Source organism: Metopolophium dirhodum, chromosome 1 (genome assembly GCF_019925205.1).
Source record: "Metopolophium dirhodum isolate CAU chromosome 1, ASM1992520v1, whole genome shotgun sequence".
NCBI classification, from domain to species: domain Eukaryota; kingdom Metazoa; phylum Arthropoda; class Insecta; order Hemiptera; family Aphididae; genus Metopolophium; species Metopolophium dirhodum.
The window spans coordinates 3,049,341-3,075,855 of NC_083560.1; the positions used below are offsets into that span (position 1 = coordinate 3,049,341).

At 28.3% G+C, this 26,515-nt stretch overlaps 2 protein-coding genes and 1 pseudogene across 2 annotated transcripts; 2 read left to right on the top strand and 1 right to left on the bottom strand.

Annotated features, from left to right (window-relative positions):
• Positions 1 to 743: 743 nt before the first annotated feature.
• Positions 744 to 10,839, top strand: LOC132936245 (transferrin 2-like). Its single transcript, XM_061002937.1, has 10 exons — positions 744 to 862; positions 974 to 1,100; positions 1,897 to 2,054; positions 4,505 to 4,637; positions 4,736 to 4,878; positions 4,946 to 5,063; positions 5,360 to 5,539; positions 7,076 to 7,223; positions 9,584 to 9,751; positions 9,815 to 10,839. The coding sequence occupies exons 2-10, from the start codon at positions 1,004 to 1,006 to the stop codon at positions 9,984 to 9,986; spliced, it is 1,317 nt and encodes a 438-aa protein (XP_060858920.1). The 5' UTR covers positions 744 to 862; positions 974 to 1,003; the 3' UTR covers positions 9,987 to 10,839.
• Positions 10,840 to 12,451: 1,612 nt separating this feature from the next.
• On the top strand, positions 12,452 to 18,382 carry LOC132936441 (uncharacterized; annotated as a pseudogene).
• A 1,628-nt stretch (positions 18,383 to 20,010) lies between these two features.
• Positions 20,011 to 22,504, bottom strand: LOC132936730 (piggyBac transposable element-derived protein 4-like). Its single transcript, XM_061003484.1, has one exon. It carries the CDS (start codon positions 21,470 to 21,472, stop codon positions 20,408 to 20,410), a length of 1,065 nt encoding a protein of 354 aa, XP_060859467.1. The 5' UTR covers positions 21,473 to 22,504; the 3' UTR covers positions 20,011 to 20,407.
• Between the last annotated feature and the right edge of the window lie 4,011 nt (positions 22,505 to 26,515).

A 26,515-nucleotide genomic window follows, 5' to 3' on the forward strand; every position in this document is an offset into this window, starting at 1 on the left:
ACATAGTTTGTTTTTTGTAAACATACACGCACTATCTGTCGTTGATGAAGCAGTAAAGGTTTTAGAGCGTTATCCGAGAGCCCTCCCCAGATTATATTATCTACTTTGTAGACATTAAGAGGATGTCACACCCGCATGTGTTGTCGTCATACAAATGTACAACATACCAAAAACTGTTTTGGGCGCGACAACTTTTCTTGCACCATATTTGCTGAAGAACTACCAAAATTTTACAACACGTAAAGAAGAACTTTATCTGTGCAACAGCGTGCTTTTTTTTAATAGCACTATCTAATTATTTTTTATAAGCAAATGAAAAAAAACAAAAAAACCAAATGTTTAGAAGCAAATAACTTTTATTGTTTTTATGTTATCTAAAATATGGGCACGCTGTTGCATAGATAAATTTCCACCCTATATGTTCAGAAATTTTGGAGCCACTACTATAAACACAGAAAGATAAAAGTTGTCCCGCGCGAAACAGTTTTTGCTATGACGGAGACAACATAATATAACGGGACGGTGTGACAACCTCTTAAATAATATTAATGAATTATCAGCTATAACTTCTTATCACGGGGCCCAACAGTCCCCATCCAAGCTGGTGTATCAACTATTACTGTCAATACACCTTGTCACCATCCCACGTGACCTACCGCGCCCACTTGTAGCGGTTATCAGCACGGCTGCTATCTACAGCCGTGGTTAATGGTTATCATTCAGTTATTTGTTTACAAGCTTACAAAAATAATAAATTGCCGAATGTCGGATGTCTATAGTCCTCTATTACTCTATAATAAATCTATATTAAACATTTGAGTACGAGTGTCGGAGTGTACCAGACACTACCAGTGACTATATAGTGAGTATTGAGTAGTGATCATCGTGTATTCATGGATGATGGCCGTGAACTTCAACTTTCTTCAAATTCATAAATTGTCGTAGCGTTTAATTCAGTATTTGATTTATATAGGTAATTTTCTGTTTGTCATGTATTAAAGAGATGTTTCCACCACAAAAACATACAATGAAGACATCCAACAATTTCCTAACCTTTTTGGCTGTTTGTTTAGTTTTGGCGAACATTGCATTCGTCCATGGTAAGTATTTACACATTTATGTCTGTACGCATAGTAGGGGCGTAGGTATATATTATTAATGGGGAGGGGAGGGGGTTCGACTTAATCTATATTTTTATTTGAAACGGTTAACGTATAAAATACGTGTGTCGCGAGTAAACTCAAAAAACATGCTGTGTTGACGTCGGTCACCGTGGCAAGATCGTGAACATCAACTATGTGTTGACATTGGCGATTGGTAGTGAACGTTTTAAATATAAATGACAAAACGAAAAACAATTTTAAGTTGAACCCCCCCCCCCCTCCCTTACCTACGCCCCTGACGCATAGTATACATGGTGATTCACCAAGCATGCACACTCCCATTTTTTCTTTAATACAATTAATACCTAATTATTATTTTTCCTTGAATTTATTTTGTCAAATTCTAATAATTCATTGGAATTATTGGATAGGTAGATACCTTAAAAGTCATATCCAAAAATACTAACAATATTTGATGCCATGTAAAGATTATCCTATGACAAAATAAATTTAATTGTTAATTTATCTAAATCAAAATTTGAATGAGTAGTCATTAAAATCTATATATCTACTACAAAAACAAATAAGGATAATTGATATAAATTGAAATATATGAATATTAAAATTTTCTCTTTAAGTATAACTTATACTTAAAAATTCCAAAAAATTAGAATTTAATAAATATACAAACGCAAAGAATTGGGGGTGAACATGCTTGGAGAATATATTGTTTAATGGCAGCGATTCCTATCCGCTAGTAATATTTCATGTTCGTTTTATAAATCACTTACAGGGGATATATCAGATCTACTAGACGATAAAATTAAATGTATTACTTGGTGTACTTTAAATGTCCAAGAACAATCGAAATGTTTAAATTTGTCTGCAGCTGTTAATAGAGATAGACAAAGATTTAACCCAAGAGATTTCATGGACCTCATTTGTAAACCGGTAAATATTTAATTTTGGACAAATTAAAGGTACCTATGTACCAGTTTTGTGATATGCCTGGGTAAAACGTCCAATTCAAATACTTTATAAGTATTCATACATAATTTATATTCTAAATGTTTTGAAAAATAATCTAATCTTGTTATACTATTACTATCAGATAAAATGTTTACAGTTTATTGTGTAATATTGTCGCATATGTATATATTATGTAATTGTAGATTTATAATAGTCTTGTGCTGATAGTTATATAAATAAATAAAAAATTTTTTTGAAAAAAGTATTCTACAATTCTAAGTACTAAAATACTTTCTCAAAGTAATTGTATTTAAAATCAAATACGTACCGTCTACTGATTTTGAAATACTTCTTTTGTCTTGTTTTATAGAATACTAGCAGATCCTGTGCACTTCGTTGCCCATTAAAAATACCAACGCTATATGAATAATATGTTTTTTTATAATATAACGGTAACCATAACAACAATTTTAAACCAAAAGCAACCAATAATTATTATTATTTTATGTTCAAAATCCATGGCAACCATTTATAAACAGAAATGTCTATAGGAAATCTCAAAATCCCTGTTTGAGCACCTCCCGGGGTTGGTCCTATCCCTTTTTAAATTAACCTATCTTCTGCCAAGAGGTCTAATCTATCCAAATGTTTCCATGCAGTACATTGCCTGACAACTAATAATTATTATTATAATAGCTTCAAAACCCATGGTAACCATGGCAACAAAAAGACACAGGCAGACAGACAGACATACATTCATTTTTATATATTATATAGATTTACCATTTTTAATTTAATCACTTTAAATAGAAAATATATTTTTAATAAAAAAATCCATTTTACCATTGTTGGAACTTTTCTGTTAGGCATACTTGTTTGACATACTCAAAATGATGGTAAAGACAGAATTTGGCAGTCAAACTTAGTTTTAAAGTTATAGCTAATTTAAATTTATAGTATTTTCATAGACATACACCTTTCATCACCTGCTCGTACAATTAAAATCAAAAACATCCCTTGACTTGTTACGTATATCTTTGAGTGGGTCTTGGACTTAAATAGCTATAACTTCAAAACTTAATTTGACTGCCATATTTTGACTTCCTCGTCGTTTTCAGCATAATTAACCATACGTTAAAACAAAAACAAAAAAATATTGCAAAAAAAAGATGTCTAGTAAAAATAAAATATACCAAAATCTTAAGCATCTAGTATTATTTTTTTACTGAGTATTCAGATATGTATTTTTAAGATTGAACATTTATAATACAATATATCAATCTATTATAATGTTGTGCATTAATCTATTTTATGATAAAATACTTGTATATTGCAAAATCATGCACTCATCAGGTAGACTCTTAAAGTAAAAATATAGGTTAGATAAATTACCTTGAGCATAAAGTCCATTTTTACATTATTGACCATCATTTGTTCAGTAGATTATTACAAGGTTTCTAATAATTATTGAAAATGTAGAAAAAATCAGAAAGTCTGAAATATTCTATTAGGAGGTTACCTATAATACTTATATGTAATATGTATATCATGGAAAAAATTACAGTTGTAATTCCTATGTTTTGAAAGTGCTTAAAATAATAATCAATTACAAACTAATTTATAACGATGACTTATTATATAGGTATACCCATAGTGATTTATTTTAAAATTGTTTTATCAACATTATGGTAATTTAATTGTTTTCATTAGAAATAATCATGTTCAATAATCTTTTTATTGAGCTAAAATTATTTCTAATGAAATCATTTTATTAACATTATGGTAATTTAATTGTTTTTATTAGAAATAATCATGTTCAATAATATTATTATTGAGCAAAAATTATTTTATTTCTAAATTAAATATATTTTCAAAATTTTCATTCAACCTTAAGAAAAATGCATATGTTTTTTTTTAATGAGTTGGTAAAATACAATTCTTACCAATCCTATAAAATATTAGTACATTTAAATACAGTATATCCGGGTCTGTTGCAATCTACAGTTTGGAATCTCTTACTGTAAACTTTTTATATCAAGAATTTAGTTAAAAATCCTGAGAAATTATCTGAAAGTATATAATATATAACTTTTAGTATTTATGTATTAGATAATATATAATATGACGTGTTTGTGTATGCCTATGATATGAATTATAAAGGCAGTTAATATTAATAATAATGTAACAAAATTGTCATGATACTAAATCTATTTTAAAATATACTTATATAGTTATATATGTAAACACTTTTATTATTGAATACTTAACTTGAAATTAAATTTTCTCATACAGATTTAATGGCATAGTAAAAATATTATAGATATTTTTTTGAATTATTGTAACCAAATAACTCATATATTTTTGGGTTAGCATAAATTTAGTTGATACATAATATAATACACTTATTAATCTATTTAATCAAAACATTTTAGGGACTTAATAAAGATGACTGTATGATGAAGTTAGATAACAATGCAGCAGATATTTTGAGTTTAGATGCTGGAGAAGTATTTGTTGGTGGCCGATATAATGGTTTGATACCATTAATGCAACAAATATTTGAAGGTATAAATAAATAAATATTAAATACAATTTACACTTATTACAATGTTTAGACATATCTTATTTACAAATTTAAATATTGTTTTATAATTTTTTTTCAGATGGCTCTACTGAGTATTACTCTGTTGCTTTAATAAAAAAGAACACCTTAAAGAATGTGTATAACCTTGGGGATTTGAAGGGTAAAAAGGCTTGTTTTGCTGGGGTCGGTACTCAAGCTGGATGGAATGTACCAATAAATACTGTAAGATTAACCATCATTCAAAATTGATTAATCTGTTTTCTAATAATATTTGAGTTTTTGTTTTCAGCTTATTTCTAAAGGCTATATGAAAATTGTAGACTGTAATAATCATGTGAAAACAACTATAGAATTCTTTGGTAATAGTTGCGCTGTAAATTCATTACTTGCCATGTACAACCCAATGGGTAATTCATTTTTATATTTAATACTGTTACTAATTATAATTTAATATTTAATACTGTTACTAATTATAATTTAATATATAATATATGTATGTACTATATATGCGTGTAAATGATATATGCTATAAACCATAATTTAGTAACTGAGAAATATGATGTGTTTATTTATGAAGGGGTTAAGTTAAATTTAATACCATGATAAAATGTTTAGTAAATAACATACTGAATATATTCAGCACATTTATTCCTCTTCCTTATTCTCAGACATAAAAAGTACTTATTTATCAACATTTTTTTAGGTGATAATTCTGCCCGTTTATGTATTCTCTGCGCTAGCAAAGTTTCTGGCCAAAAATGTACATCAAACGATCCATATGCTGGTGACGAAGGAGCGTTCAGATGTTTAATTGAGACGGGTGATATCACATTTTTACGACATACAACTGTATTGGAAATGTTAAAGGATCCATCATTATTCAGTAAGATATAAAATATAACCAATCATTCTATATATTATATTTATACAGTGTGATCACGATAAGTGGAAACACTCAATAACTATGTGCAGGCTTTATATATTTCAATTCTGCTTTTTCGGCTAACTAATAAACATTATTATACACATTTTCAAATAATTAGACTATTTTTTTGACAGTTAACTTTGCGCATGCGCACAATAACTTTTTTTTTTTAAATGGCATGATCCATTTTTGACCACAAATTATTTTTTTTGGTATTTTTTAATGAATTTTAGTGGTTGAATTTCTTTTCTAAGTCAAAAAATGACCGAGTTATAGCAATTTGATTTTACGTTATTTGCACGGGTATAACAAATTATAAAATACGTAGTCCTAAAATACGAAAATCCTTATGTTTTAAATTACATTCTTTGGACAGATGAATCTAAGTTTACAAATAATGGAGTTTTAAATAAACAGAATCATCGCTATTGGGATGACCAAAATCCTCATTGGACATTTGAGACCAACAATCAAACTGTATGGGGAACGAATGTATGGTGTGGTTTAATAAATGGTAAACTATTAGGGCCATACTTCTACGATGGCACTCTTAATGAAAGACGATATAACAATTTCTTACTAAATGAGCTACCTAATATTATGTTAGATGACCTTCCACTAGACATAAGAACAAATTTAATATTCCAACAAGACGGAGCTCCAGCTCACAAAGCAAATATTGTTCGCAATTACCTCAATCAATATTTGCCAAATCGGTGGATAGGGACTTATGGAGCAGTTTAGTGGCCACCAAGGTCACCAGATCTTACACCACTAGATTACTTTCCTATGGGGTCATTTGAAAACAGTAGTGTATGCCAATCCACCTACGTGTCTTCTTGAATTGAAAAACAAAATAGTTGCTGCATGTAATCAAATTACAGAGGCACAAATTATTTCTGCTATTAACAGAGAATTTTTAATTCGTGTTGAATGTTATTTACAGCACCATGGTGCACAGTTTGAACAATTTGTTAGATAAATAAAACTTGTATGAATAAAAAAATTAATATTTGTAATTTTATTTTTATTATTCACGTATTTATTATTATCAACTACGTATTTTATAATCTGTTATACCCGTGCAAATAACGTAAAATCAAATTGCTATAACTCGGTAATTTTTTGACTTAGAAAAGAAATTCAACCACTAAAATTCATTAAAAAATACCAAAAAAAATAATTTGTGGTCAAAAATGGATCATGCCATTTAAAAAAAAAAGTTATTGTGCGCATGCGAAAAGTTAACTGTCAAAAAAATAGTCTAATTATTTGAAAATGTGTATAATAATGTTTATTAGTTAGCCGAAAAAGCAGAATTGAAATATATGAAGCCTGCACATAGTTATTGAGTGTTTCCGCTTATCGTGATCACACTGTATATGATTGAAGTTTTTAAACAGATTGTTTTTCTTCTTTATGAAATATCTGAAATATTTTTACCAATTAAAACTTTACAAAATAAATTTATAAATTATATTTTTTTTTTTCTAGGAGCCTTAAGGTGTTTGGTCGAAGGTGGTGGAAATGTAGCTTTTGTCAAACATACCACAGTGTATGAGAATGTAGGTGGAAGACGCAAACAGTTGTGGGCAAGAAATACTTTAACTAATGATTTTGAACTTCTGTGTCCTGATGGTAAGTTTCTGTGTACTAAAACTGTACTAGATTGTAGGTTTTTGTTCTGCGTGTTATTTATAATGTTTTTAATTTAAAAAAAATTCTAATTTCAATTATTTACCATTGCTTAGAAGGAATTTATAATGAGTGTTTGGATATGAAAATTGTTTTGAATCATTTGTATTCTGAGGTTATGTTTTTTTTTTTTTTAAATTTGAGTCAATTCAAATGTTTCTTTTGAACTGTAGAATAAATTCATACAAATTAAAATCCCAGAGAAAAAAATGTATAAGAAATCAAGATTTTTTTTTATTAAATGTAAATTGAATACATCAATATTCAATTACATTAACCTACTCTATGACGAGGTAACTATATACCTGCTATACAGTTTCTATCTAGCAACTACAGATAAAATTTGTAGAACTATGTAAGTAAATACCCAAAACTCAATAATACAAATAAAGTAATTGTACTTTGCTTTAAATATCAAAATTTTCATCATTAAAGGGGGTTATAAAAATGCAATTTATTTAAATACATATTGTTTATCCATTCAAATGGGTATTTCTGTATTCAAAAATATGTATTGCTACACATGGTAGTTGGGATGCTAATTTTTTCTGACTACCATATTTTATTCGATTTCAATTTAAAATTTTTTATAAATGTATCATAATAAAATATTTCAGCTTACAACAGGGTTGTCGGCAATTACTTTTTAAGGGGTTCAGATGATTTGAAAAAAAATGCTGATGTCCAAAAAGCTTGTTTTTTAAATTTTTTTTAGAAAATTATTCCGGGTCTACTCAGAAAAAAATAATAATAAAAAAAATTAGCACTGAAGTAAAATATATTTGACGGTTCGCATTTAATTCCAAGTGCCGGCTAAAAGCATGACTTTTATTTTAACTTTCAAACATGCATTTTAAGTATGTATTTTCTTAATTTTATATACAAAATGCCTTAACGGTTTAAACCTTGAATAATAATATTTAATATAACCAGTAGCTGATTTTAAAAAACCTATATTAGGTATAAAAATAGTTCAAATATTATATAGTTATAATAATTATAATTTAATTTTAATATTTTAAATATTTCAGCTTACAACAGGGTTGTCGGCAATTACTTTTTAAGGGGTTCAGATGATTTGAAAAAAAATGCTGATGTCCAAAAAGCTTGTTTTTTAAATTTTTTTTAGAAAACTATTCCGGGTCTACTCAGAAAAAAATAATAATAAAAAAAAATTAGCACTGAAGTAAAATATATTTGACGGTTCGCATTTAATTCCAAGTGCCGGCTAAAAGCATGACTTTTATTTTAACTTTCAAACATGCATTTTAAGTATGTATTTTCTTAATTTTATATACAAAATGCCTTAAGGGTTTAAACCTTGAATAATAATATTTAATATAACCAGTAGCTGATTTTAAAAAACCTATATTAGGTATAAAAATAGTTCAAATATTATATAGTTATAATAATTATAATTTAATTTTAATACCTACTTTTGCTATCTTTAATAATAGCACAAACAGGCATTTTATTAAACTACATTAATTTACAATAATTTTAATAGATTTATAATATTATAGTAAAATGTTGGTATTTTAAAATGTATTTTTATGCAATTCTACTCTTAAATATATTTAATATCAAAATTAAGTTGTCATATTTTATATTCATCTTAGGCATAAATAATAATAACAAATAGTAAATAACATTTGTGTTGTATTTTATTTATAATTAGAGAGATTAAACATTTTTGACAGTCACATATATCTCATCATTGTATTATGATTTATTGCTATATTAATTATTCTAAAAAAACTAATCGAATGTGTATTATAAATGCTTTATTATGGTCTTGAACTATTATAAAACTGTAGTTAAAAGTTCAATATTTATTGAATACTCACATTTTCTGCTTAGAGATTTAATGTAGGTACTTAAAAGGAACATGACTTAATAAACTTCAATTATTTAAACAAAAGAGATCTTTTTCTATTTAATTTAACCTAGTATGTAATTTACATTTTGCTGTGACAGAATTAATAATTGTTTCAACTTCTCAGTGTCAATCCCATTAAATATCTTTAACAGTCAATGACTTTTAACCTAATATGATGAGAAGTAAATTAGGCACAAATCTAGAAATTTGAAATGGCAGGGACTACATTTTTTAGAATCAGTATTTATGTAGATGGTATATTTATCAAAATAATTTTGTCAATAACAAAAATTGTCCAAATACTTTAAATTTTAGAATTTTTTTTTTTTAATATTGTTATTATTTTTAGAAAAATTGTATATTAGCAGCAGAATAAATTGATGTATATATTTAGCAACAATATAATTTGTTTTATTTTACACTGGTAGATCATCGATTCATGATTATAAGAGGTGTAGCTTGGGTAAAGTGAAAGCTAACGCTGTTATAACTCGTGGAGGGGAAGCTTATAATCATACCGAAGTGATGTTATTCATCAATCTGCTTATGGCTGCCCAGCAGTGGTATGGCATGAAAACTACTATTGACAAGTTTACGTGAGTGGTTGACAATCTTTATCTTCGACCTACTGTACAATTATAAATTTGTTTTAATTTCAGTTTCAGTATGTTCAAATCACCAGAACCGTACAGTGATCTTATTTTCCAGGATGCTACCCAGCAGCTTGCATCCATTGATAGTTCACTAAGACATTATTCTGAGTGGTTAGGGGAAAATTTCATGCTGGAACGTCGTCTTGTCGACTGTCACGCACCTGGTAGTAATCTGTAATAATTAGGGCTCGGATGTTTATAAAATTGCATATTTTTTTCTATTTATTCAATTTAATGCTCACCTAGATACAAATTTAATTCATGTTCTACTGAATAAAAAAATACTATTTTTACTTTGCATATTTTTGCATATTTAATGGTTTTGTATTTTAATAACATATTTAGGAATTTTAAAAATAAAAATGTATATTCCAGTACATTTTTTTAAAAAAACAATTTAAATTTATGAACTATATATAAGTTTTATAGGTGGTAACTACAATCTACCACTCATTGACGTAAAATATAAATGTTTGTTAATTTAGGGGTCGGAAGTATGAAATTGCATAATTTTTTCTATTTATCCAATTTAATGCTCACCTGGATACAAATTTAACTCATGTTCTACTGAATCAAAAAATACTAATTTTAAATATTTTTGCTTATTTAATGGTTTTGTATGTTAGTAGCAGATTTTGGGATTTAAAAAATAAAAATGCATATTTTAGTAAATTTTTTAAAAATAACTTCTAGGTAATAAAAATTAAAAATTAAATATCTATGTTTTTTGTGCATATATTGTTGTTTATATTGGCTAGAAATGCATATTTTATATTTATAGCGCATATTTTGATTGCATATTTCGTAATTTTTTAGTGCATAAACGCATGCATATTTCAGTAATTTTAAGTGCATAAACATCTGAGCCCTAGTAATAATAAATGCTCATTATTAGACAAGGATCAACTTAATGTTGGTTTTGGTGTATCAGTAGAATCAAGATATTTGTTACCTTGGACATTTTATAGATAATCTTATCGCTACAGTATCTGCTACATAAAAATTAATTCTGTGATGGAAACAACACGGTTATTTTTCGGCCAACAACCATTTACTCTTTAATTCTTTATCTGTAGGATACCTTTATTTAACAGAAAGTAAATGGCATAAATAATACATGTATATTATTTTGACTGCATAATGTGTACTTATTAGTTATTTATAATAAAACATTATGACATATTCAGGATCTTTTCTGTTATACGTATACCATTTCCTACTTTACAGGACACTCCTTTTTTGGGGAGACGTCAGTGATGCCAGTGTTGCTACTCGCTCGCTGTGCTGCACTCAGACAAAAAAATCGAAAATATCCCTCGTTTTGCTATCCTACACCACCTCTAGTTGGTCACAGGATAACTGCCATACATCCACTCTTAATACGTATTATACGTGTTACACGTATACCAATATTTAAATTGAATAGTCGTAATCAAATAAAGGTTGTTATAAGAGTAGATACATGGTGGTTACCCTGTGACCAACTTGAGGTGGTGTTGTATAGCAAGTCGAGAGATTTTCAATTTTTTTGTACGAGCGCAGCGCAGTGAGTGAGTGGCGACACGGCCATTACTGACTTGGTAAATGTAAAGATCACATTTTTACTTACTTGTGGAATTTGATATTAGAACCTTGGAGCTCTTAGATTTTCAGCCTTTTGCAGAGCACGAAAGAACCAAAATAGGAAACATAAAATATATTTGTGACAATATTTTCAAGTCAAATCACAGATTATATAAATTGTATGCAATCTGTGATCAAATGAAGAGCACAGAAAGTCGAAGCTACAAAATTAAAAATTTTTTTTAATAAATAATGAATTATTCTTATCATCAATTGCTTGCAGTTATCTTGCCACAGATATAGATTATAATAATATTATCTATACTCACCTGTGTAATGGGTATCTTGCTAATTGCTTACATTTCGTGAATATTGAAGGAATTTATATATCCCGTCTTTTGTTAGCTCTGACGCTCTCTCTCACTCATTTTTCTTCGTCGACCCTAGCACCTGTTTATTAACTATTGTGATACGTCGTAGACATATTATAATCTAAATTGTGTGTAATTATTGTAATTAATAATAATACGATATTCGTGGAGGCATCAAATCAGTCAAACTAGTCATACGTTTTGAAGTCGTACGACTTTTCATTCGGAAGCGTATCGTACGAAATTGAAGAATAAGAAATAATCAAAATCGTTCGACAGTAAATTCCTTTTCGACTAATAGCGCCGTTCGAGAATTGACCACCATAAAAAACGCAGCTCCAATAACGTAATATATTTATATGTTTAACAATACCTATTTGGCTGTATGCCCGTATAGCTATATTTTATATTTTACGTTTACGTACGTGATTAATACCTACATAATAATATAATTTATTGTATTATAATATTATGTTGGTGGCTGCACTTCGTGGTAGGAGGTTACTTAGGTTGAGCGGTAGCCGCAACTCCGGTAATCATGAGATTTGATAAGGACTTCGGATATCTCTGATATCTTACTATCAAACAAACAAACAAATTTGATATAATTTATATTGCTCGTGGAAATTATTTAGTTTCGAACAATTTTTGTGTAATATAGGTAAGTAGCAATGTTATAATGATCAAAACATATTTTCTCGACGTACTTAAATATAATAGAATATTGTCTCGCAGACGAGTGGTAAATAACTATTTTTCAAATATTTCCGTTAATGGATTCACTCGCGCCTAGTTTGTGTGTACTCGATCGATACATTATAATTACGGTAACAAAGGTAATAAAAACCTTTTTAGACATTTAAAATCAAAATTAAAACATACGATATTTGACTCTAAGGCTTTGATTAATTAATTGTTCATTGTAAAATTCGATAAATAACAATTATATCACACAACAGTTCAAGCACTGCTGCAGTTGAAATTGTCATTTGTTATCAAAATTCTATTTGTTACATAACTGTAACATACATTTTAAAAATTATTATATGACAAGTTTCTTCATTTTTTAGGCTACAATTATTTTATTGGCAAGAAGTGTGTATGATAAAATTGATGAGGTGGCATCGACGACACATGTAAATTTAAAGTTAGCCGCTTCACATTGCATCTCAAAGAGAGATCTCCCAGATAGCATTTTGTTATGATAATGTTATGATAATAAACAAAAAATTACTACCTGGGAATGAGGCATTATTGTAAACTTCAAGTAAGTACGCTTATATTTTGATATTATAGGTATCATTCATAACTTTGTTTACCAAAAATATTAACGTATCCACAAAAGCGTATGCAGACATTTCGGGCACGGTAGTCATACATAACACATTAACACACACACATATAAGTATATATATTTACATTAATGCCTTAATTATAAAAACTAATTTAAGTTCCTACCTCTAACATGACTACACCGTATACACGCTTATACATATCCAAACAAAACAATCATAATATATAATTTAAGATGTTTGATATTATATATACCCAAGGGCGTCCGCAGGAGGGGGGCAAGTAAGGGCAGTTGCCCCTCCCTTGGCTTTTTCTGGGTTGATTTTCATATATTATCATTGATGATTTTAATGTTTTAAAAAAACTAAAACTGACCTAACAATTCTAAATAGTGGACTAAATTATTTATATTTAAGATTCTGAGCGAAGTGATGAATGTATTGATTTTACAATGATGTGTGTTTTTTTTTTTTTTTTGTGTGTCTGTTATCACTTTTTAGGACAGTAAAAGTGCTTGGATTTTCTTCAAAACAGTAACTTTTCTGATAGGAAAGTGAATCTAGTTGGTACTTTAGGGGGGTCAAAAGTAAAAATTTCTCAGTAATTTTCAAACGCGACGTGAAAAACAAAAGAAAAATTAAGGAAAAACGGCAATTTTTACTGCTTACGAGAAAATCGATTTTGGTTTTTGGTGTAACTCTAAAACAAATGACCGTAGGTACATGAAATTTTGACTAAACGTTTATATTAGCATTTTCTATACACGGTACAATTTTGAAAATAATTTACGGACATTTTCAGTTTCCATTATTTTTAGTTTTTTTTTCTATAAGTAGGTATCAATAAAATTTTATTTGTTGGGTAAAAAAGCGTGAGAATTTAATATAAGACTCCTGATATATCGATCTAATAGCACTTGAAAAATATTAAAAATACATAGGCAACATTTTTTTTTATAAGCATTTAAAGTTCAAATTTTGACCAAATTTATAATTTTATAATTATTTTGTAGTTAAAAATTTATAAAATGTTCAACTTTTACAGCTAAGGATTGAAAATTGAAAACAAGGCGTAAATAGGTAATATATAAATTACTTTATTCACAATAATATCATCAAATATACTTGGTAATATCATAGGCTGACTGACCGTTTTCGCTCAGAATCGTTTTTTCTTATACAATGATATTATATCATTGAATTCAAATTTAATACCATCCATTATAGTAACCCACTTACAACCTACTGTACAACAGAGCGATATCCACTTACCCACCTTTTTAATATTAAAGATATAAATTCTTATATACATTTTAAACTTTTAAATGATTGTAGAAAAGTTTAATAGATAGAACTTATCATTTAGACTACTTATTTAATCTGAAAATTATTTTTTTTTTCTGTAACTATAGGTTTAAACTTTAGATCATAAAATACTATAAAATCATATTAAAACATGTGCAAATTTAAAAATAAAATTTTAAATTTAAATTTAGAATAAACTTCAAAATGTTCTAAAAATCTTTAAATGCAAAAAATGGCCTTAAATTTAAAATCGCCAAAAATTCAATGTAGGTATGTTATAAAACAAGTATCGCGTGGATTTGGAAAACAATGCAAAGTTCATTATAATCTCAACCTCAATCATTACCGTTTTAATATAAAATATCATAAAATAAACTATTTTTAAATTAAAAATAAAAACATTTTCTTTTTTTTTACAGAGTGAATTTTATTACACTCGATTCAGAGTCAGAAATAAGAACGTTGCTTTTATAGATTATTAGATGTAGTGGTGGGACCAAGTGCAATACGCTAATACTGCAGTGTCAATCAAGTTTTTTCTTTTTTGATAAAAAAATTAAAAGTTCATAGATGGCATACCACCTACAATAGCTACAACTTTTCAAATTTGTAGTATCAATGACTGAATAAGCTAGAAATATTAAATTTTATAAATTACCTAAAATTATAAAACCAACGGTAACATTTTATCTATTAAAAAAAAATGTATTTGATAATTATTTAAAATTACATAACAATTAATTACAATTAATGCTGCAAGATTAAGTTTTAACTAACTATACGTACGTATAATTCATAAATATTTTTACATTCCTTGTCTATATGAAAGAAAATATGTCACAAAAATACTTTATAACTAATAGGATAGTGAGACAAAAAATTTAAAAAAGAAAATATTTTGCCCTCCCCTTGACAAATTCCTGCGGACGCCTTTGTATATACCTAGGTGACTTAGCTTTATTTATATATCTATATGTACAAAATTGATAGCACAAACTGGTAACAAACCCCTAAATTATTATTTTCTTTTAACTAATTTTAGAAAAAAATTACAAACTCTAATTTGCTTCCAGAAACTGCAAGAAAAAAATCAAACGCATAACCAATCCTTTCACTCAGAATCTAAAAATGTATATGAACATTAATTTTAGTGTTCAATATGAATGATTTAATAATATTTAAATTACAGGGTGAAGTAGAGCTGATGAGTACAGATGGAACGATGGGTCTGTGGATTGGCGGAATTAAATCTGAATGTTGGGAGATGGAAACATATTTTATTCTACTTAAATCAGATTTTCCAATCTCTGTATGATTCATTGCTCCAGTTGCGAAGTCGGTTAATGGAATCAAAAGGGCATAATATAATTTGGTCTGTTTTTCCACACGTTCAGTAACAGCACAGGTGTGTGATCCCAATTACGTAAGAATATTTTATTATCTAATTTTATTATATACTTATAATACATAATTTGTTGGATTATAAACTCAGCATTGGATGATCATAAATGTAATTTATATTTATTACAGTTTGAAACACTACCGCATCAGAATCAAGATTTTCTGCAGCCAACCAATAGGCTACATTACTAATACAATGTGTGGATTTGTTTGGTGTCAGCACATTGTAGTATCTATACATTTGGGAAATATGTAGAAAATCTAAATTTGAATGACAAGTAATTTAATTTTAGACATTATTATTTTTTTTTTTAATTTCCATTTTAATTCTAACTAGATTTTTTTATTTTAATTTACTATATAGATTAATTGATAGCGGATTTTGGGCTATTTAGCAGTAAATTCAAGTCGCGCACAACTGCTTAAATCCTATAATATATGCAGCACAAAATGTACGTGGACTGGCACAAGCTTGGCTGTTACCCAATGGAAGAAAACATTTAAGAAGAAAATGTCAATGAACCCTTCGTAATCTGCAAGAATAATCATAATATTAAATTATATTTTATACTATGTACCACTCACACCAGACACCTATACTTTTGCCGGTGCTTAAAATATGTCATAGGTAGGCACGTTAATACGTTATATAATTTTTATTTGCATTCCCCATTTGTAATTTATTAAGAGAATGTCAGCGCATTATTTATTTTCTCTCTGTACCACGGCGCAACAGACAATAGCATTAAAGCAAAATCATTTTTTTTATGTTTTTAAGTAATGTTTGAGTAAAATCACCTATTACAAAAAAGATAGAAAATAATATTTTTGAGGGGATGACATATTGATTTTATATTTTATTATTATTTGACTTTGTATTCGACTTTTAAAATAAACAAAAAAATTTTGTAAATTTAAATTATGTTTAAATTGTTTTGAGACAATATTAAGACAAATTGATATGTCATTCCCTTAAAAATATTATTCTCTATATTTTTTGTAATTGGTGATTTTACTTTAAGATTACTTAAAAACGTAGAAAAATTATTCTGTGTAAATGCGTTTTGGCTATGCTGCGCGTGGACCAGAGAGAGAAAACAAATAGTGCGCTGAAATCCTCTTAGGGCCCGTTTTACAATCATAGCTTAAACCTCGTTTGGAGTTTAAACCTAGTTCAAATCAAAATGGGTGTATTACAATATCCTAACCGTGGTTTAAACTGAAGTTCACTTGAACCACCGATTTCAGTGAGCTAACGGGGGATCAATGTTGATCTGCAATTTGATTGGCTGCCAATTGATGTTGATTAGGGGGAATATAGTATTTATAATTGAATAAGTAAATTTATGTGTTATTTTCTTTTTGGTTGTTGACACTGTACTAGCAGAAGAAAAAAAGAGAGGAAATTACTTAATGGTCAGGTAATACAACACCTTTGCTTCGCCGGTTTATATAATTTTTTCCAGATCGATTACGATCGGTTGAAAGTAGAGTACGGAGGGAAACGTTACAAACAATCAATGGCCAGCAAGTGAGACAATATTAACTATATATGGCTTACATTTTTGAAATTAATTTTAATATTAATAAATCAAACTTTAAAGGTACGAAGATCTATTGTGTCTAGCAGAGACACAAATAACTGCATTTTGGTTGATGCTCTACGAAACACGCTATGGCCGCTATGACACAATGGCATATTTAAGAAGAGTATCTTATTCGGTGAGAGGGTATATAGATATGCAAATAGGCCCTTTAGCTAATGGTAGGTACCATATAAATTCAATTGGGTGTATAAACTAAATGACAATAAAATGGAATTATAGAAATCCTTCTCGAAGATTTCATTCCTGGACAGCTACCAATGGTTGGACTTCAGCCTCTGCCACTTGTATTGCCGCCATTCCACATTCGTGGAGCTGGTAGACCTAGGAGGGGTCATGGTTGTCAACGGGTAGAAGCAGTTCCAGAAAATCATGGAATGGTCCGGCATCCAAATGTGCGCCAACAACCAGGTGGTGGCAACCTTGGATTAATTGAAGATCACCATCTTCTCGGTATTATACAACTATACATTTAAGTTAAAAATACATTATATACTCTAGTGACTATACTTTAAATATAAATATTATAGGGAATATAGACAATATTGAGGCGCCATTCCAGATTCAAGGTAAGCATATAGAAATAAAATATGATATAAAATATATTGTCTTAACGAAATATGACTTTTTTGTTTGTATGATTAGCAAATAATGAAGACCGAGATGAGCCCCCTATGATCTTCCAGAAAACGAAAGTATGCCTTAGAGTATTTCTATAAACAAAATGTTGGAATGTCACCCTTGGGTTCTCCACCCAAGTACTAATGTTTTGTAATTTATTCTTCTACACTCATATGCTTATTGTAACTGTATTACAGATTGTATATTATTCTAACAAATTTAAAAATAATAAATAAAATAAATAATTCATGAATAAATATTCACTTATTCTACAATTTAATTTGTATTAAAGTTGAACAGCCAGATATCGATGATACATTAGTGGAGGAAGAGGTCTATGAAATAGTTGAGCTTGGCATGGATGATGCTTTTGTTGACGGTAGATTGATTTTAAATGTTATGATACTGAAACATTAGCTTAATAACTTTCCATTTTGTTTCAGAACAAAATACTCAACCAGCTCACCAGGCAGTTGATTTAGATATCACTACATTCGAAGGCAAGTTATTATTATTATAATAATTTTCCTTTAAGAGGACGTTACACTGACATTTGTTATCTCCGTCTTAGAAGTACGTAACATACCTAATTTCACTCTCAGAAAATCATGTTTAGCTCCACTAGTTTAGAAATTAGAGTGAATTTACCTCATAAAATGTAAAGGTAAGATTATTTTGTAGAGTATCTCATAGGCTTTTTATTATATTTTAATTTTAAAGCGAGTTATAGAAATGTATTTTTTATAATATTAATATTTATTTTTAATTTTAAAATTGTAAATTTTATGTTACATATTAAAATACTCATAACTCGCTTTAAAGTTAAAATATAATACAAAGCCTACAAGATGCCATATAATAAACTTAGTCTTACATTTTAGAATAGGGCAATTTAATCTAATTTTTAAACTAACGGAGCTAAACGTGTTCTACCGAGCTTACAATTTGCTATGATACACACTTGTAAGGTGGAGACAACAAATGTCCTTGTAACGTCCTCTTGAACAGAATTGAAAAATAAAAACTCACTTATACTTTTTATTCTAAAGGTGACCCTGTAGACAAATGTTTTATTTGCCTTGAAAGTTGGAGTCAAGTAAATTCGGCCAACATTTTGGTGCCTTGCGGTCACGGATGGTGCTGTGATGAGTGTGCGATTTGATTAGATAAATGCGGAGTTTGCAAAGTAGAATTTCCCACAACATAGCCCATCCATATAATGCATGTTAACCTAGAAGATGGTAAATATTAATAATGATACAGTAAATTGAAGATTTTTTCTTTTATAATTAAAATATACAATTTTTATTAAAAGGTAAATGGATGCCAAATACTTCATTACTCGATCCAACTGGAAGTCAGTGCCTTGGATGTATGCGCCATGTACAATATGTACCAGACCAGGCGCAATACATACTGTTGGACTGTGGCCATGGATGGTATTGTGCGAGCTGCATCTCAACACCTGCTGCTACATGTGACGTCTGTGGTGATATGGTCGAAGGTAGCTTAACACGTTGATGGACATGACTGCTATAGCATGGCACCACATTTCTGACCTTTTAGCATCACTCTGTATTTCATGAAGTTTTCGTCCAATTTTTATGAAAGTTATATTTTTATAATCAGTGTATAATAATGGAGTATTTTAGAAAAAAAAATAAGATGACTGCTATAGCATGGTATTGCACAACTGCCTAACAGTGCACGACTGCTATAGCATGTATCGTTTTTCCTAATGAAACCGTGCAAATACTTCCACTGTTTTTAAAAATAATTGAATTATAAATGCAATGGAACATAGTACTTAGTAAAAATCAAAATCGAATACAACATAAGTCTATATTTCTCTTCAGTCTTCATACAATTTACGATAACAAAATTAAATAAAACAAAAAAACAAACTTTATAAAACTTGTAAAAAAAAACCTAAGTTCTTTCAATAAAATTAATAAAAATACAATATCACATGCTTAGTGAAAATTATAAGGAACAATAGATATAAGTATTATATACTTCTTCATAAAATTTATTATAAGAAAAAATACAATATAAGCCTATACTCTATCACATACTTAGTGAAAATTATAAGGAACAACATAAATATATACTTTTTCATAAAACTTAAAATAACAAAATAAAATAAAACAATACAAACTTTGTAAAAATTAGTAATAAACACATAACAAAACCCATACAATTATATGGATTGTGAATAAAACATAAATATGAAATTGGTTTTATTTATATGATTATTACTCAAGTTTATGATACATTGAAAAACAAATTCCTGGACATAATGGCGGTTGCTCAGGACACATTTTGCACCTCCAGGTCTGTTTAACTTTTTTTTGCTTTGTGCACTGTCTACATCGCAGGAAATATCCACTTCTTTTCCAACCTAAAACAATAATTTTACAACATTTTATATTAAAATATTTTTTATATTGTTATACCTGGAGGATGTGGAATTTTTTCTTGCATGTGTCCTAAAATTGGCGATGTTGGTCTTGGTAAATTATTCATATTTCTACGAATATTTTTATTTTTAATTAGTTGGTTTCCATGAATAATGTTCTCTGGTAAATATATTAGTTTTTGAATTATGGCTTCACGAAAATCAATAAAACGGTAGTTGCTAGTTGACAGGGATTTTTTATACAAATAGTATGCATTCCATACAGAAATATCCAGAAAGTGGAAGATAACTTTTTTATACCACCTAATAGTTTTTCTTGGTGAAGAATAGTAACTTATCATTTGGTCGCTTCGATCAATCCCTGACATGTTTAAGTTGTACTCAGCAATGTGCTTGGGCTTCATTTTTTGTTGTCCATATTTATTTTTGACTGAAACCATCTCAGGTTTGTGTCCAGTTGTAATTGATAGCACTTCCCGTTTATCCCTCCAGCGAATGACATAAATTGGGCCCTTTTTAGCAAAAACATGTTGACCAAATTTCAATTTCAAAGTTTTTGTTGTAATTGATTTTGGATTTTTCTTTCTATTACTTCTTAATGTGCCTGTTGTATGAGTTTTCTTCTTATATAAAATATTTGACAAATCCACTGAGTTATAAAAATTGTCCATGTATAAATGGTGACCCTTATTTAGATATGGTTTCATCAATCTGATGACTAGATCATTTATTTTTGAACCATTTGACACCTGATCAGTCTTTCCTTTATAAATTTCAGTATTCAGTACATAACCGTCAGGTGTACATAACTCAAAAAATTTAATTCCATATTTGTTTTTTTTATTTTTTATATATTGTCTGAATAATAGTCGCCCTCTCCAAAGCAACATGGACTCATTCAAAGATAGAGCCTCATAAGGGCTGAAATTAGATTGAAATTTGTTTTTTAGTATGTCAACTAATGTTGAAACTTTATGTAATCTATCACAAGGATTTATAGAAATACCTTCGGAGCTATTAAAACATCTAAGAATTTTTTCAAATTTTCTACCAGACATAGTATAATTAAAAATGGGATGGTAATACATTGGGTTATTGCTAAATGCTTTTCGTAATATTGGGATTTTCAACTGACTCTTGAGTAAACATAATCCAATAAATTTTTCTAAGTCTTCTCGAGTAATTTTTGTAATATTTTTAGCTCTACTACCTTTTGTATGAGGACGAGTTAAAGTGCCAATTTTTTTTGCATAGTTATTAGTGCATGTAAGTAATAAGTTGAATACTTCCTCATCCCAAAATTTAAAAAAAACATCAATAGCTGAAGTCTCATTGTTTATTTCAAATTTTGTTCCAGCTGTACTAACATCAAATTCAAAATCTTGTATATTACCAAATTTCTCATCTTCCCAATCACTTTCATCCTCTTCTGTATCAGTGTTAGAATCAGAACTTACCACACTATCACTGTCAATTTCATTATCATTATTATTTATGTTATTTGCAGCAACTGCAATATCCGGACTAGTATAACTTATATTTGAGCTTGACAGTGTTGTAGAATGTTCAGCATCACTGTCAGTTATGTACGAATTACCATCACTTTGATGAGAATCTTCTGCATATGATTCGCCAGATGTTGAAAAATTATCTAAAATATAACAATAACCACATAATACCTATGGTTAGTTTTAATTTATATATCCCTAATACCAACAATATTAAGCGACTTACCATTTTCCACGTCATCTAACATTTCCAGTATTCGGCTATCTTCATCCATTATAATAATATATTTAATAAAATACGTTTAAATATAAAAATCTTAAATAAAAAAGTAAAATGTTTTAGTAGTAATGTTTTTAAAATTTTGTTGCTTTTCGTTTGTGGATAATAATCATAATGATAATTGATAACAAAATACGTTGTATTATGAATTTGGCGGGTTTGTCCGATAAGCGCAAGTGTGATAAAGATATTATGGTATACCACCAAAGAGGTAGTATAGTTGTACATCACAAAAAGTTTCATTTTTGACCCTAAATCAATATTTACAATAACAAATGCTATAGCAGTCATGCACCGGCAAGACCAAAACACATAGAATGCTATAGCATGGCGTGTCCATCAACGTGTTAAGAATATTTTTAAATTGAAAAAATATTTCATAATTTTTTTGTTACTTATTAATATACATATATATATATTTTTTTATATATTACAATACTTTTTTTATATATTTATATTATATTATATTTTTATTTGTTTTGTTTATTTACTTAAATAATTTCTTGCTTTGTTTAGTTATTTATTTTATACTAAAATGTTAAGATAGCTAAAATAAATATATCATTTTTATATTTTCTTATTAATTATTGTTCAGGAGAAATTCTACCAAACTTCCATCAATAGCAGATAATATGTTTTAATTGTTAAAATAAATTGTTACAAAAAACGTATTCCAAAAGATAAGAACACCACATAATATTAATTTATCTACCTATCATAGAGATTGGCTCAATCGACAAAATATTTAAATTGCGTAAACTTACCCACCTTTTTTAATTTGGATTTGACTCGCTAGTGGACTGCGACAGGAAGAAGTGGGAAAAAAGTATCAATTTTACTCTTGCCATCATCCATCAGTGATTCAAACCCAAATAGTAAGGCTGTCATTGGTATGCAATATGCATGAATTTGAATATTTTTATTGGTTGATCAAAAAAATAGCCACCAGTTTATACAAACATCATAACCTATTGATTCTATATTGGTACAACAATTTATTTTAAATTTTAAGTACATATTTTAGGATTTTGTACAGTTTTATGTAAGGACTAAAATACTGTGTACCCTAAAAGACAAATGTGTGTCCAAAATTTTATAACGTGATTTTAATTTTTTAGAAATAACAAACATTAATCATTTAATATTTTAATTTACAATTACCTATTCTGTTAACTTGAGTTAATTAGGTACTTACTTATTTTATTTCTATATCTACTATGGACAGGTTTGTTGTAAATAATAAAGATGTAATGATAATGGGTCAATTCAAAGTAATTAGGCACCTGCCTTAGTATAAGATAATTAAACATGTAGGTACATCAAATATTTAAATTATTTTATGCTGTGTCTATTAAAATATAATTATATTGTTTACCTACTGTAATACCTACTGAAAAGTTAACTAGTAAGAGCATCGTAATGTATAGAATATTGTCATAATATTATAATTATATTTATAATTAGGTATAGGCAGTGGCATACGCAGGATTTTTCAATAGGGTGGGCTTGAAAATTAGTTACAATTTCATTTTTATTTGTCCAGTCTAATAATTTATTCGAGGTATTCTAAAATGTTTGTAACTTCTCAACTTTTTTGGTAGAAAAAATGCTTTGATCATAAACTTCGATGCCCGATGTATGTTTTTGGAAGCAAATTGTATCTATAATTGGTACTTTTAGGAGGTAAAAATTGAAAATGCTCAGTGCTTTTTAAATAATTGGAGAAAAAAAATAAAAATTTATTAATGTTTGGCTATACCGTCCTCGCTTAGATTGTACCTATTTGAAGGTTAGTTACCCTGGCCCCGCCACTTACGATTTATAAATGGAAATTAATGTCAAACTATGTAATATCATTTGTAATCATTTGTAACCACAAAAAAAAAATTTGTAACCCACCCACTTCGGCTCAAAACGAAGTTTCCATCTGGCGGGGCCATGGTGACGTCACTACAGCCCGCCATTACAGAAGTTCGACTTGTAGGTACTTGAAACTTAGTGGAGATTATGTAATATCATTTGTAATAATTTGTCATCACAAAAAAAAAATTTGTTCATCGATCCTTTTGACTAAATGGTGCATGTTAATTATTTTCAATTTTCATTAATAAGTACTCACCCATGTTCAATTGTTTACCCTGTTAATAATTTTTTTTGAAACTTTTTATTCTTTAAAACAAATGTATTATTTATTTATACCTTTATATTATATATAATATGTTTTTTACGTTATAATATTATGTAGCTAATATCTATGTTAATATACTCCATAGTATATAAAGTATACTACCTACTAAATATAATAAAATGTTAAAAATATTTTTCACTTCGTCAAATTAAATATTGTGCAAAGTTTATAATCAATAATATCTCAAAAACAGTCTTACCTTTTTTACATTTTTTAAATCTCTTAAAATATTCGTGTATTTGCGTTAGTTCAGTTCTTGAAATTATTATTTGTAACTATATAATATTATGTAGGTAGGCGCCTACCTATATCATATTATTGGTGGTTATTACGACATTATTATGTAGGTACGTTTACATATATTATTATTCATTACATTGGAACACATATTATATGTTATTAATTGAACGTTTATTTAATACATAGCAATACTTACATTATTTGGTAGCTATTCTTAATGTTTTCTTAAGTTATGATGGATATAATATACTATCAATCATGCATTAAAGTAAATTGATATGGTCACAGAGAAGAGGATCATTTATGTTGTGCAGGTACTTCGTTTTATTTCAAATGAAAAATATGTAAAATTAACAATATTGGTATTATTTTGTATAAAATAGAATTTCAGCATTATCTTTAAAACTTTTTGATTTTGTTGATACTTGATCCAATAAATCGTCATAGCATTGCCATTGATCATTTGATCTCAAACCATATGCTATGTAATGGCCGTATGATTGTCTTAATTCTCTTGCCGATCCATCAAAAGCAATTACCCCTCTTAAATTGTACACATCTCCATTAATTGTTATTGTCTTGCTAATATCTCCAAGTTTCAACCAAACCTTTCCTGCATAATTTTGTGAAATTTTCGTTGTATTTTCAAGATGACTATATTTACCGGAAGCTCTAAAACCTATTAATAATGATAAATGATCATATAAATAACTACAATGTAATACATTATTTAAATATTCTATTTAGTTATTAAATTTTTTTTTTTTAATAATTCCTTGAATATTTTTCGTGCTTATGGTGTTAGCTTTGGGGTGTTCCCCTTTAGTATTACTTACCAGTTTTATTATGTCTAATATTTTGTTTTTTTAGAGAATAACAATTTTGCACAGAATTGTTAAAACAAATTTTATTTTTTAATTTTAAATATCAAATGGCTCTAATTATAGCTTATATCACTATTATAGTACGTACCTAATATTATTATTATTATTTTTTTTTTTTTATAAGAAATGACTAAAAAATACAAATAACGGTATTAGGATATTTTGCCACTTCCCCGTATGCTTTTAAAATAATTAAGATGTTTTTATTTACCTTTTGGTATTGACAATAGTTCCACTACTATATGATTGGTTGGTTTTTTAACCATTTCTCTTGAGCAATTACAATTTATTGATACACAGAATTTTGTAATTGGTTGAAAAAAATCGTCCATTTCTTTTTGCAAATTAATAGTCCCATCGACGCTAAGAAATGTAATGACAACCCTTCCTACCGAACTTTTTTCTTTATCAAAACATAGCATATTTTGACAAATATCTAATCTAATATACGATGGCATATCTTCCAATAATTTTTCGCACATCGATGTAGCCGTGTCTACTGTATTGAATAGCATTATACCTCCAATTAGATCTTTGCTCTCCGTTATGAAATGTAGTGCAAGCAAATATACGCGATCTTTGTACATTTCTTTAGACGGTCTGTTTCCGTTAATTTTTTTTACAAAATCAGCTACATTCTTATTATTTTTTTCTTCTGTTAAATACTTTTTATAATTATTGCTTTCTGCAACAGACACCGCTAAAATTGATAACAAATAATCTGCTGAACAAGTATTGTTCAGCAATACTTTGTCATATCCTGGTACGTATATAGGTTTGTTTTGAAAACAAGAACCATTTCTGAGTAAGGCTATTTCATTAAATATTTCGTGTGATTGAAATCTATTTGTTCAAATCCAGGCTGTTTCACTAAGTATGACTTCATAGAACGTGGTTTTGATGACGACATACTTCCTTTCTTTTTCCAAATTTCAATTGAATTTTTTTCTGTTTCTAATTCGTCTATTTTGGTAAACGCTAAACAAATTCTTTTTTCTCCACAACAACCTTCTTCACTTATAGGATCTACT

Coding starts and splice junctions, on each gene's coding strand:
- LOC132936245 (XM_061002937.1), top strand. CDS start 1,004: ATGTTTCCACCACAAAAACATACAATGAAGACATCCAACAATTTCCTA. Junction 1,101..1,896: donor GAACATTGCATTCGTCCATG/GTAAGTATTTAC, acceptor AATCACTTACAG/GGGATATATCAGATCTACTA. Junction 7,224..9,583: donor CTTCTGTGTCCTGATGGTAA/GTTTCTGTGTAC, acceptor TTACACTGGTAG/ATCATCGATTCATGATTATA.
- LOC132936730 (XM_061003484.1), bottom strand. CDS start 21,472: ATGTATTACCATCCCATTTTTAATTATACTATGTCTGGTAGAAAATTT.